At 35.0% G+C, this 14,735-nt stretch overlaps 1 protein-coding gene across 1 annotated transcript in view; it reads left to right on the forward strand.

The window, feature by feature from the left end:
- LRRK2 (leucine rich repeat kinase 2) overlaps positions 1-14,735 on the forward strand; it is a 140,077-nt gene that overhangs the window by 65,529 nt on the left and 59,813 nt on the right. The window contains exons 21-28 of the mRNA XM_003793534.1: positions 2,665-2,783; positions 3,865-3,934; positions 4,448-4,665; positions 7,591-7,841; positions 8,118-8,266; positions 11,093-11,186; positions 12,420-12,606; positions 13,720-13,901. Coding sequence (XP_003793582.1) covers positions 2,665-2,783; positions 3,865-3,934; positions 4,448-4,665; positions 7,591-7,841; positions 8,118-8,266; positions 11,093-11,186; positions 12,420-12,606; positions 13,720-13,901 — 1,270 coding nt within the window. The remainder of the gene's footprint in view (positions 1-2,664; positions 2,784-3,864; positions 3,935-4,447; positions 4,666-7,590; positions 7,842-8,117; positions 8,267-11,092; positions 11,187-12,419; positions 12,607-13,719; positions 13,902-14,735) is intronic.

A 14,735-nucleotide genomic window follows, 5' to 3' on the forward strand; every position in this document is an offset into this window, starting at 1 on the left:
TGCCAGCTCTGGTGTATGTGGCTGGTGTCTTAGTTGCTTGAGCCACAGGCACTGAGCCTCCAGTTCTATTTTCTGAAAGAGTTCATAGAGAGGTGTTATTTCCTTAAATGTTTGATAGCATTCACCAGCAAAGACTGTCTGGGTTTGGAATTTTATTTATTTATTTATTTTTTTGAGAGGGGAGATTTTAAATTATAAATTTCATAACTTTAATAGATTTATAGTTATTTTGATTTTCTTTTACTTATTAAGTCAATGACTTGTAACTTTCAAGGAATATGCCATTTCACTTACACTGCCAAATTTATTTAATGTTTAATGTTATTTATAACAATGTTCTGTTGTTTTATTAATGTTTGAAGGATCTGTAGTGATACCATCTTTCACTCTTGACTATGGTAATTTGTGTCTTTCCTTCTTTTTTTTCTTATTCATTCTAACTTAAGGTTTATCAATTTTATTAATCTTTTCAAAGAATCAGATTTTTGTTTCATTGATTTTTTTGTTGTTTGGGCCTTCTTTTTCATTGATTTATTTTCTTCTGTTCCTTATCATTTGCTTTTCTATCTTTTAAAATCGGCTCTTTTATAGATTCTTAACTTGGAAGCTTAGAACACTAGTTCTTAGACCTTTCTGCACATGTCCTACTAAACACTACTTTTACCACTTTTCAGAATTTGGATATGTTCTATTTTCATTCAATTTTTAAAATTTTCTATTTCTTTTGTCACCTCTATAATTCATGAGTTATTTAGAAGCATGCCATTTATTTTCCAAATATCTGGAGATTTTTCTGGATAACTTCTGTTGTTGGTTTTACGGTTTTTTGATGTTTTGATAGCCTACCCCGATGCTTTCTGTTCTTTTTCATTTATTGAAATGTGCTTTGTGGACTGTTGCATGGTCTGTCTTAGTGATGTTCCACATGCAACTGAAAAAAAAGTCTATTTGCTTGTCGTTTTGCCAAGTCCATTAAGTCAAATTATTTGTTAACATTTTCAAGTCTTCTATATCTTTACTGATTTTTCGCTCAACTTGTATTTGAGAAAGAAATGTTGATATTGTAAGTGTGGGTTTGTTAATTCTGTGAGTTCTATCAGTTCATGCTTTGTATATTTTACTCTATGATTGGGTTCACAAGCATTAAGAATTATAATATTTTGATACATTATCCTCTTTGTGTCATTGTAAGTCATGGAAGGTAGTATTCTTTCCTTCCTCTGGAAGAGTTCCCTTTATATTTCTTGTAGTGCATATCTGCCAGAAACCCTTACACAGACTGCTAGAGCTCCTTATCCATAAATACCCCAGCACTGCCAGCTACCTCGATCTTCATGAATGTTGATCTCCATCTGCTCATACCAGGAAAGCCACCAGACTTTGTTTAAATTTCTTCTCCATGTGTTTGTGGCCCTTAGATTGTCTCAAGGCAGAAGGCAGGGTGATCACAGGGCTGGAATAATTTGTTTCCCTTCTTTCTGGTGTCCCATCGTCCTGTGCTATCTGTTACCCAATGTCTGAATCCAGTTGTTTAATATATTTGTCCAATTTTCTTATTTATGGGAGTAGGCTACGTTCTTTTTACCACATCATGCCTGAGAGACCTCTATTCAAGGATTTTTTAAGAAAAGCATTAGAAATGTTGAAATAAAATAATTATAAATTGCACTATTTTGCTCATACAGATAATGTGCTAATAGACCTTTTACAAATGTGTAAAGTGGGGCAATTATGAAAATTTAATGATCTTTATAAGATATACAAACTTAAGTAAATTGTGAATTCTATTTTATAAAAATTCATAAGGATAAAAATAATTTAAATTATAGAATTAGTTAAATTTTAATAATCAACCAGGCAAGATTGATGCTAAATATTATAAAGTTGATTTATGGATATGTAGAATTTTGTATTTCTTTTTGATGCAATTCTATGTTTCCAAGATAAAGAGTTGTTGAATTTGAAATCTTATAAATAATTTTTCACAAATGCGCCTACATTATTTACTTTATATGATATATTAATCCTACTTTTCTTAAAAATTTATAATTTTTAATGTTCTTCTGATCCCTTATAACACAAACAGTTATTGCCAGCTCAACTCATGTTTATTTTAATGTCACTCTATAAAAGAAATCATGAAATATGCAATTCAAATTAGAGATATTCTCAAGATTGTTGAATGTTAAATAATTTAAATGTCATTCCGTTGTTTAAAGTAAGACTTGAAAAATTTATGAGAAAAATTCAGGGAAACACAGAAGAGTAACATTGTGTATGAACTTTCTCTGTTTTCTATACACACATGTATTTATTACAGCATGTGTAACCATCGATTTATTTGGCTTTTTGCTACTAGACTATGAGCTCCTTGGAGGCATGGATTTTTCTTTCTTTGTCATTATCCACTATTTACTTGGTGTCTCGTCTGTGACAGCCATTTGATAAATATTTATGGATGAAAAAAAATGGAGTTGAATTTTTAAAGCAAAAACCCAATATGGCTTCTCATTTCTATTTTAAAGATGCTACAAAGGAATCGAGTGTGAAATTTCCTTTAAGAAAAATACATTTAATCTTCCATCATTGAACTAATGTACTAGCATCTATGATTGACTAAGCTCTCCTTACTTACCTACATGTTATTTTATCATTTCAAAATAGGAAGTGAAGGCTCATTTCTTGTGAAAAAGAAATCAAATTCAATTAGTGTAGGAGAATTTTACCGAGACCATGCGTTGCAACGTTGCTCTCCAAATTTGCAAAGACATTCTAATTCTCTGGTAAGTTAAATTAGGATTATGTTCTCTGTTTTGCTGCTGATACTCTCTTGATAACTGAAATTTGTGCTGTAGCTAGGAGTGGTTGGTAAAAAATTCCTGGATGTATGAAAACTACTATTGCATAAAACTATATACATGCAACTATTACAAATATATGTAAACACATTTGACATAAATTATGTGGCATTCACATTTGTAGACCTTTGAGCATGCTCAGTAAGAATCTGGGGCTGGTATATACTGGTTAAATAAACTTCACCATGGTTTCTCCATTCTTTTCAGAGCACTGTGTCTGAAAAGAGCCCAGGCTAGGTCTGTACCTAATGGTGTGTGGTGGTCTTATGAAGACTTTGGCTAGAAATCTTAGAGTAATTTCTCAGCGACCAGTTAGGAGTCTGAAGGAAAATGAGCAAGATGGAACAGCATAGTAACTTTGTTCATCAAAACATATTTTTGTGTATCATTTAATTTCTAGAAACCATTATTATTTCAATCTCTCGTATGTTTAGGAAATAGGGAGGACTCTGGCATATTAATTATATACATGAGGAGTTTGGTAATTCTAATTGGGGAAATTGGGAGCCACTGCATTTTCAGGTTCACTTTGAAACATCTGTGCTAACCTATGCTTTAATGTTGGTCAGAATTCAGTCCTTAAAAATATGAGTTATTTTATGTTAATTCTAGATCCTAAAATGGGCAAAAGGAATGACTATAAAGTGAATAAAGTAGGTCTCAGTCTTTATGTTTGCCTGTTCTAATTTATATAAACAGCTTCGTTAGAAAAGTAGTTCATGAAATTGTACATATACAGCTTTTCGAATCAACCTCTCTGCTTTTCAGTTTCTTTATATTTCAAACTAAGGAGAAAAGGCAAATACTTCTCAGGCCATTTGGGCACGAAAATGAATTGTTTTCTTCTATCTTCATGATTGTGTTCTTAGTTTGTACTTGCTCCCCCCATAATTTACTACTCATTTTCATTAAAATTTCATGGTTGTTTCTTTATAAAAATGTCCTCTTCTCCAGAAATTAAAAAAAGAGAGCAATTTTATTATCCACATCATTGTTTGTTTAATAGGGGCCTGTTTTTGATAATGAAGATTTACTGAGGCGCAAAAGAAAAATACTGTCTTCAGATGATTCACTCAGTAAGTATTTGGAAGTAATCATAAGTAGATAGATATTCTGGGCAGGGTACAATGCTTTTTGTTAAACTTCCTTTAATTGTTCAAATTTTCTTGGTGCCAATTTCATTTTACATAATCTTTGTATGTATTTAATGATATCACAGACTATCGAAAAATAAATAAAATATAGATTTAAAAATTACCTTTTATGAATATTATGGACACTTTGATCATTTTATGAGTTCTCTGAAATGTAAGTACATGGGACTGCCCCCACCCGATGCTACTCTTCACCCTTTCCTCTGTGGGTTTTCTTTTTTAATACCACTCGTACCAGCTGATTACATATTTTTAATTTACCGTTCATTTCTGCTCATGGAATGAAAGCTCCATAGTTTGGTTTCTACTGAAACATCAGTGTCTTAAGATAACTTGATGCTAGTAGGTGCTCAGTAAATATTTACCAAGTGAATTAATTTAAATTAACAATTTAACTTGCTTGTTTTTCCATTGTGTGTTTATTTTTGGCAACAGGGTCATCAAAACTTCAATCTCATATGAGACAATCAGACAGCATGTCTTCCCTGGCTTCTGAGAGAGAATATATCACATCACTAGACCTTTCAGCGAATGAACTAAGAGATATTGATGCCCTAAGCCACAAGTGCTGTCTAAGTGGTCATTTGGAGCATCTTGAAAAGCTGGAGCTTCACCAGAATGCACTCGCAAGCTTTCCGCCACAGCTGTGTGAAGTAAGCTTAATTCATCCTTGTAACTTTCAGTACATTTGAAGAGCTTTTGCATTTGTATCTAACTTGAATGGCTGAATCTTTCAAAAGAGGGTTCTATTTTTGTGCCATTGGAGAATAATTTCCCTCAGTCCTCTGGTTTTTGTATAGGTATCTTAGTCTCTTTGGAAACATCTTTGAGGGCAGGTAATGGAAAGAGAGATCTGATTAGAAAAAAATTCTAGATTTTGTCTTGATACCTGTTAAAGCCTTTGAAGGCTATATTGATGATGACTTTGGTTCTTTAATTTTAGTAAGCAACTTAAACTATTTAAATTAAATTAAGTGGGCTAGAATGTGAGCTGGTTTGGTAATACTGGCTCTGAATTATCTACCAGCTGTGTGACAATAAGAACTTGTCACTCTGCCCATTGTAAGACTTTATTTTCTCATCGGGAAAATACAGAGATTCAACTGAATGATCACTGTGGCAATTTTTTTGTTGCGTTTTAAAATTAAACTTAAAGGTTGATTTTTTTCCTCCAAGTTTCTATCTCGTAATAATCAAAGTGTAATATAGTTTGTTAATAGTGAATATGTAGTATGGATATGAATAGTTTTTAAAGCCAAATAAGATATTATGACAAATTAAAATGATCTTAATACAAATCTTTAAAATTTTCAGCTAAATTCTTAGACTGAATTGTAAAGTGTGATAAAGAATTATACCTGCCTTTTAAAAAAATAGTTTTCTGGCAAATATGTTTTCTTTTTCTAATCTATAAACTGTCACCATTTTGAGATTTGTAAAAGCAATGTTACATAAATTTTAAGTGTATTTAAAATTTCCCTAAAGTTCTCCCTAGAGACAGAAGAAAACAAGGTGATGTCCTCTCCATCCCCATTCTAATGTCTAAAGCTTGTCCTCTTTCTCTCTCTTCTACCTCTTTGCCTGGCTAACTCCTTACGGTCACTCAGCTCTCAGTTTATTTTTTATTTCATTCTATTCTGTTTATTGAGGCAGAGTCCTGCTGTGTCATCTTGGCTGGAGTACAATGGGACGATCATAGTTCATTACAACCTTGAACCCCCACTTAAGCTTTGAAAGTGCTGAGACTATAGGTGCACACTACCATGCCCACAGTGTCTTTTTTTTTTTTTTTTTTTCATTTTATGTAGAGAGAAGGTCTCACTATGTTGCCCCACCTGTTCCCAAACTCCTAGCCCAGAGCCATCCCCCAGCCTCGGCCACTCAAAGTGCTGGGATTGCATGCATGAGCTACTTGCACCTGGCCGAAGTCTCAGTTTCAATGTCATACCCTCACCTTAATAAGCCTCTGTAATCAAATATCTGCCAAGATGACAGCAGGACTCTTCTCTCCTTCTACCCTCCAGCTGACCTATTCACCTGTTTTATGTGTGCATCGCACCTAATGTCTTTCCCCCGATTCTCATTCACTCATAAAATTGGATTTAATGTACATTGCCCTCAGTAAACTGTGAACTCCATGAGGATAGGAATTGCTTCAGCCTAGGAAGATCTGATGTACAGTGGAGGCTCAGTAGATACTTCATTGAATTAATTTGGTAGAAATTGATGGCTGACGCTTGGTAAGCCTTCAATAAATATTTGTTAAATGAGTAAGTAGAAGAATTATAGAATTTGATATGGCTAAGACAACGAGAATTTGAAGAGACTACAACAAAATGAAATACACAAGCGTTAGGGCATTTGCTCGATGAGTAGACCAGTTCAGAACGTTTTCATAGGGAAATTTCAAAACCACATCACTAGATGGCACTTTTTTGTTACTGCCTGAAGGGTCTCAATTGTTCATTCAACAAGAAAATTTTCTGATTAAACCTTAGAAAGAAATAATTTCAAAATCTTTCCTTCTGAATAAGTTAGTGGGGTCTGACATAAAGGTAGGAGTTTTGAAACAACTTTTGAGGTGAAGAGTCATTAATAAACCTCTGTAATCAACATCAAACTTTTTAGAGTTCCTTGTGAGAATGAATATACTGATAAAGGGGGGATAGAGAAGAGATTGTTTTTGGTATTTTAGCCCTTGGACAGCAATGCATACCAAAGATTTAAAAAATTGATGTGACATGTAGATGGAGGTGTGCTATTATCATTGTAAAATCAGAAATTGCTTAAAAATAAAAAAATGGAGATATCAAACCAAAAGTTCCCTAAAAGGGGGGAGGTTCTGGCTGGGCATAGTGGCTCATGCCTGTAATCTTAGGAAGCTGACATAGGAGGATCACTTGAGCTAGAAGTTCGAGAACAGCTTGAACAACATAATAAGACCCCAAATTATTTGTCAGTGGTGGTGAGCTCCTGTAGTCTCCGCTGTATAGGAGGCTGAGGCAGGAGGATTGCTTGAGCCCAGTAATTTGAGGTTTCCGTAAGCTATGATGGTGCCACTGCACTCTAGCCTGGGCCACAGAGTGAGACCCTGTCTCAAAGAAACAAAGAGGTTCTAAAATGAAGCATGTGTCATATGTGGCTACTTTTAACAATAAATCTCATATATATTAAAATGTGAAGCAATTTCTAAAAGGGTGTTTAACAGTATATGCTCAGGATTATATTATACTGCTTATCATTTAATTATTACATCAAATAGTTGTTGAGGCCTATTTTGCTTCCATTTTGCTTTTATTCTGAAATGGTTTACAAAAAATCTGACCTACACTCTAACCCTTATTTTTGTGTGCTGGCTTCTGGCAGTCTGCATATTGTATTTTTCCTAGTTCTACTCATGAGATTGCAGAGATGGTTGGGCTAGCCAGTTCACTGAAATCCTGTTGTGGATTGTATTAACAATAGTTTTGAAAATCCTTGGCAGTTTTAGTTATCAGAGGTATGGGAGACAGAAATGTTAGCTAGACTTAGGTTTCTTAGATCATCCATTTGAGAATTTTAAAACATTGTCTTTTCAGACTCTCAAGTGTTTGACACATTTGGACTTGCACAGTAATAAATTTACATCATTCCCCTCTTACCTGTTGAAAATGAATTGTATCACCAACCTGGATGTCTCTCGAAATGATATTGGACCCTCAGTGGTTTTAGATCCTGCCGTGAAATGTTCAACCCTGAAGCAATTTAACCTGTCATATAACCAACTGTCTTCTGTTCCTGAAAACCTTGCCGACGTGATAGAGAAACTGGAACTGCTCGTTTTAGAAGGGTAAGAAAGGATTCATTAAAGACGGAAGGGTTTCTTAAATATGTCACGGTTGATAAAATCTGCTAACATTTCTATGACAATGCATTTGAAATAAAAATATTATGAGAGACTGGGGCAATTAATATTACTTCTATCAATTAACCTAAATTTTTACAACTAATTATAAAATTAATAACTCTTCAATGCTATTCTTTAAAAACAAATTATTTTGATATTTTTTTCTTTAAAGCATGTAAGTTTATACCTTTAATCCTCTGGTTTTATCTCTTGTGATAGAAATAAAATATCAGAGATTAGTTCTCCCTTGAGCCTGAAGGAACTGAAGATTTTAAACCTTAATAAAAACCACATTTCATCCCTATCAGAGAACTTTCTTGAAGCTTGTCCTAAAGTGGAGAGTTTCAGTGCCAGAATGAATTTTCTTGGTAAGTGTTCCCTATAGGTGACCTCCTAACTGGGTCCATACAAGATGAGCCACGTATCATCATTTGAGATGGGGATTTAAAGGTGGTGTTGTAGTTTAAATGTTATGCTGGAGTTTTCAAAATGACATTAGCAGGTTGGCAATAAAAAGAAAGGCTATCAAATCATGAAAAGCCATGGGGGAACTTAAATGCTTTTTGTGATGTGAAAGAAACCAATCTGAAAAGGCTACATACGTTTGATTCCAACAGTACGATGTTCTAGAAAAGACAAAAGCATGGGGACATTAAAAAGATCAGTGACTGCCGGAGTTTAGTGGGGAGAGAGAGATGAATAGGCAGAGCTCAGAGGAGTTTGGGGGCATTGAAACTATTCTGTATGATACTACGATGGTTCATTCATGTCATTATACCTTTGTCAAAACCCATGGAATGTACAACATAAGGAGTGAGCCGTGGACTTTAGGTGACAATATTGGCTCGTCAATGGTAACGTGCCAATCTAATGTTTGTAAGAAGTTAATAATGGGGGACGCTGTGTGGGGAGGTGACAGTGAGGGGAGAAGGGGTGTAGGGGGACTCTGCACTTTTAGTCTGTTAAAAATGCATACAGTTGTCTGAGCTGGGTGAAGCCTCTATACTGAATGATGAGTATCATGCTGAAGTTCCTTCAGCTATTTTTTTTGTACTGTATGTGCAAATACTATTATTGCTATTGTTTTAAGAGGTAAAATTAATCATTAAACTGTTTTAAAATTAGTAAATTTAACGTGTATTCATTCTTTGCTTGCTATTTGCAAGATATACGTATTCCAATAATACACAAGATGGTCATCACTTTCATGGAAAGTTATGGAATACCCTAAGTTGTCTTAGCGTGTGAGATGATGCAGGGAGTTAAGCTCATTTGCCACCTATCTGAATATTTCAACATTAAGGAACAGAATACTTTTGTGGTAATAAATACAGATTCCCTGTTTTTATTTCACTTAATAGAAACCTGACTCAGTAAAATAATTTTTTGTACTGTTTTATAGCTAGAACACAGTTTGCCTACCTATTTAAAAGATTGTAATTTTTCAGAACTTTCAGAAACTAATCATGATAAAACCATGTTAATTTGCATAGTGTCATTCTCCTTTTACTCTCCTTCCTTTTCTCCGACCCTCCTGAAGATGGACCATGTTCTTACCATGAGCTTAAAATTGGAGATAGAGTGATTCACTTACTAGTGAGCAAAGCCAAGCCTGTCTCTGTCCTTAAGGAATTGTAATTAAGTTCAGAAGACAGACAAGCATGAAATGATGATGGCATAAATAAATGTAATTCTGTTTTGTACTAAATGCCGTGGAAAAGTTTCAGGATGCTGGGAGGGGGCTTGGATTCAGACTTTGGAGTCAGGGATGTCATGCCTGGAATATTTAAGTTGGCTCTAGAAGGAAGAACATCCCAAAGGACCTTCAGGCTTGTTCATGGTCAATGTGCCAGTTGAATCTCACAAAAAATCCTTCAGGGTGGGATAAGTATGACCTCTACCTAACTGAGGAAATGGAAGCACTGAGATTTTTGTGTAACATGATAAGGGGAATGCCATTAATTAACTAGGTGTAAAAGTTTTGATATACCTTAGCTCAAAAGTCCATTTATTTTGCACTATCCAACCTCAATGGTTTGAGAAGTGATCTTGCATTTCAGAAGACATCCCATGGAGGTGACATTTGAGCAGGACCACTAACTATGAAAAATAATCTCATGGGAAATAAGGTTTCACTTCTTTCATCTTATGAATGTTTTCCATATAACATCTGGACCTCAAAACTGTTGATTCTTAAGGGGAGAATCATTTATTTTGCCAGTAGCTGAGGTATAATATGTGGCTCTCTCCTTCTCAGGAAGACAGCTTCTAGCCATGTCCCGGAACATTTTGACCCTTTGAGCAAATTTCCTATAGAAAGCATGGCCCACATTTTTGACCTTGAAAATGCTAAGAGATCATTTTTCAAGCCACATTCAGAGGATCATAGATTTGTAGATTTCTAAAGAATCTCAGAGTTCATTTGGTTTAGCTATACTATTTTATGGATGGAAAGAACAAGGCTATAGGAGTTGCTTAGCTTTCCGAGTTGTGTTCAACAGAATTTTATTCCTTGGAGGAACCTCAGATTGTAGTTCTGTAGTTCTGAGAACCTCAGATCTGTAGTTCTCAGATTGAAAAATTCATAAAACATGCCAGAACATTGTGAACTTTTGATATTTTACTTTATTTTATTGGGCACTCTGAGGCATTTTACTTTATTTCTCTATCTATGGTCATATGATTAAAGAATACTTTTATTAACATCCATTATTATCCCATAGAACACTCTATGAAATAGGACCTATGAAATAGGTCCTATGAAATAGGACCATAAAGAATTTGTAATCTTATACTACATTGTAAATTAATAAAGTGTTTCAAAGGGATTTGTTGTAGTGAGTTAGAGCAGTAATTTGAGTTAAGCTAGACTATATCTTAAATAATAACATCACATGTAATTTGAAATGAATATTCTAATAATTTTTGCTTTGTACAAATGTTGGGTAAATATACTTAGATAATTATTCAGCTTTCATACTAAAAGAGTTTGATAAATATGGCATGCTGTTTTATTGCTTGGTGGCAATATTGAGGATACAACCGATTTTTAAAAGTTGACTTTTAAAGTATTTTCGGAATGAAATTAAGTGGCATATCATTTGTAGCTGCTCTTATTTTTGAATTTAATGGACATCTAGTTGACTCTAGATAACAATGATTAAAATGTCTGTCTCATCTTTATCTTCTTCAAGCTGCCATGCCTTTCTTGCCTTCTTCCATGACAAGCTTAAAATTATCTCAAAACAAATTTACGTGTGTTCCAGAAGCAATTTTAAACCTTCCACAGTAAGTTTATCATTATTTTAATTTTGAAACCATGTGAGCTACAACGGAATCTTTAGAAAGATGGTTCTATTTGGGGCATATAAAAGTGATTGATTTCTAAACCTATTCAGCTTAATGTTTTTTAATATATAAATATTTGATTTTCACTAGACAAAAAATCTAACTCATTAGTTGGACTTTAAAGCTTTATATTAATTTAGTGGGCTGTTGTAGAGAAACACGTTAAGATCATTTAATTAATTACTGCATCATTGTAACTTTACAACTTTAATTGCTCTCAGAGATTGATATGTTGCCAAAATACTATTAGCTTTGAAATTATGCTTAAATTATATTTGTGTGAAACTTTTGATGAAACTTAAGATGATTTATGTAGTTCCAGGTTTTAGGGGATTTGGGGTAATTTCATGAAAAGCAAAAGCTTCCTATTTAGGAATCAATGAAATTTTGATGTGCTGTCATCTTCAATACTATTTTTTGTTTGTTTGTTTAGTTTTTGTTTTTTAGAGACAGGATCTCACTGTGTTGCCCAGGATAGAGTTCAGTGGCATGATCGTAGCTCAGCCTCAAACTCCTAAGCGTAAGAGTTCCACCCATCTCAGCCTCCTGAATGGCTGGGACTACAGGTGCTTGCCACCAGGCCCAGCTAATTTTTCTTATTTCTCATAGAGAACAGCATCTTGCTATATTACTCTACTGGTCTCAAATTCCTGGTTCGAATGATCCTCCTACCTTGGCCTACCCAAATCCTGGGACTATAGGCATGTGCCACCATGCCTGGCCTTAAATACCATTCTAACTCTCTCATACGTTATGAATGAAATTCATAAATATGTATGTGCAAATATATACTTACATAGGCGAATGATACTTAACTCTAGCCATAGAAGGCATCAGACAAGCATAATAGCTAACTTAAATCTAGCTTTAGAATGTGTCAGACACTATTTTAACTGCTCTACAGTGGATCATCTCTTTAATCGTCTTAATAACCTATAAGACACCTGCTGTTATCTCCACTGTATAGCAGATGGAACAACTTGCCCACAGGGTTAGTTCCTGTAAACTGGTGGTTCAACTTCCGACTCTCAATTCACGTGCATATTCATATGGCAACTATATTAGTTTTAAAGTTAGGTCTTATCCTTATTCTGGAGAAAATTACTTGCAAGGTTGTTTCACGTATGTGGTGAATACTCATTTGGTTTTCATCTTGACGTTGTATCCTTTCAGCTTACGGTCTTTAGATATGAGCAACAATGACATTCAGTATCTGCCGGGTCCTGTACACTGGAAATCTCTGAACTTAAGGGAACTCTTATTTAGCTATAATCAGATCAGCATCTTGGACCTGAGTGAAAAAGCACACGCATGGTCTAGAGTAGAGAAACTCCATCTTTCTCATAATAAACTGAAAGAGGTGAGACGTCGTCTTTAAAATTATTGCTAGTTTGTAAATCTGCTTCGTAATGTGCTTTATCACACGTTATCATTTAAAAAATCTGTTATTTTCTCTTTCTTGCTTTTTGAATAAGATGTTAGCCTATCCTGTGGTGAGTGGGTATAGTAAGAGCTTAATTTCCTTAAAAAGTCACTTCTGTGCTATATGTTTGAAGACTCCCATGTGTATATATGTACCTGTTTAATTGTGATTGTCTGCTTTCAGGGTGTCGTGGTATCACTGAATCTCTGATCTGTTGGCAGGCTCAGATGTTCTGTATTTCTCGAGCTGTTGCTGGTTCTCACGCTGCATCATTTTTTCAGCGGTCTTTCCCACACGCTTTCGCTTCTGTGTTCCTTTACCATGCTCGCCTTCACCCTGACGGAGCAGCCTTCTTTGCTTTGCTCCATTCTCTCTCTCTTACAAATCTCAGATTGATTATCCGTTTTTCTCAGAAAATACTTTTTTCCAAGTTCAAGACTGTTGCTTATAAAACCTCAAAACAATTAAGTATCTGATACTGTGAAGTTCAGAAAAACTGTAAACATTTTTTGTATCTGATGTGTTGCTGCCAAATGAATGGTTTCTATTATAAATGTAATATATATTGCTTAAAAACTTGGGAGAGAAAAAAAAAAATCAGTGTAATTAAGATGCCCCCCCCCCCAAAATAGAAACATTTAGTTATATTTTGAGAACACAAAGTTGCATGTAAGTTTGGCTTCCCTGAAGAACCCTGGCAGTGTGAGGGAACAGAATCAAGCCACAGATGATGGGTAACTATTAATAGCGTCTTACTTTTAATGTCAGGAGGAAATCAAGTATTTTATCTGGGGATATATAATTTTTAAATATTATAAGTGACTGGCATAGATTGTTTGGGGGTGGGTTCTTTATATGTGTGTTTTTATATGTTTAAATACATCTTGAAAACTTATGACAAGTCTTTGGGAAATCTTAGGGCCTGTCGCAAGGTTGTGCGAGTAACGATGGAATCTGCGAGCATTTCCTGTTTCCCACCATCATCCTGTTTCTTGGCAGCTGCAGTTCTTCCTCCCACCAACAGGTTGTGCCCTTTTCTGTTTCATTAAGATTCCTCCTGAGATTGGCTGTCTTGAAAATCTGACATCTCTCGATGTTAGTTACAACCTGGAACTGAGATCCTTTCCCAACGAAATGGGAAAATTGAGCAAAATATGGGATCTTCCTCTGGATGAACTGCGTCTTAATTTTGACTTTAAACATGTAGGATGCAAAGCCAAAGACATCATAAGGTTAGATCATTATATTTCCATTTGTCTTGATTCAATTTGTTTCATATTTCATCTGTTACTTTGATGGATATATAGTTATAATTTAGAGAAAATAGAAATGGTCTTATTTAACATTTGTAGCCAATATGTTATTTGCCTTTCTGTTAATGCGTGTGTTTCTATGGTGCCACTGCAAAAGGTTTTCATTCCTCTAAGCCAGCAGTTCTCCACCTGAGGGTCGTGAACTGTATTAAAGGGCCACAACACTAGGAAGGTTGAGCACCACTGCAAGCCAAGCTAATGCTGGGAGAATGACTTCTCCTCTGTATCATTCTTTTAAAATGAAATTGTATCACCTTTGGCGTCCTGTTACCAATTACACAGCCTAAAGAGATGCTTCCAGAGTATAACTTTTTACACTACATTTTTAGAGCAAATAGTTAACAAATATCTGTCATGTCTTAAAGCATTATAGTTAGTGCCATGATAGGAAATTATTAACTTTGATTGCCTATGAGCATAAGTAACCTACTCACCTTGGTCATTTTGAAACCAGCAAATCAATGTTTTCTGGTCTTTCCACTTTAAGAACTTCAAATCTAATGGATTTGGTCCCATTTTGGTTCCCTTTCAGCATGTTCGTCTTATTATTGCCTACTCACAAAATCCTTTACTCCCTTTCCACAAAGATGCTCTACTTACCTTGCCCACAGCTCACTTATCACTTCTCAATGAGCCCTTGACTTGACTGGAATGTCCACCAAGGCAGGGATTGTGGCTGTGTTCACTCCCTAGTGGATTCCAAGGCAGGGATTGTGGCTGTGTTCACTCCCTAGTGGATTCCAAGGCAGGGAT

Source organism: Otolemur garnettii, unplaced genomic scaffold, assembly GCF_000181295.1.
Source record: "Otolemur garnettii isolate 467f Iridium unplaced genomic scaffold, OtoGar3 scaffold00070, whole genome shotgun sequence".
In the NCBI taxonomy this organism is placed as follows: Eukaryota; Metazoa; Chordata; class Mammalia; order Primates; family Galagidae; genus Otolemur; species Otolemur garnettii.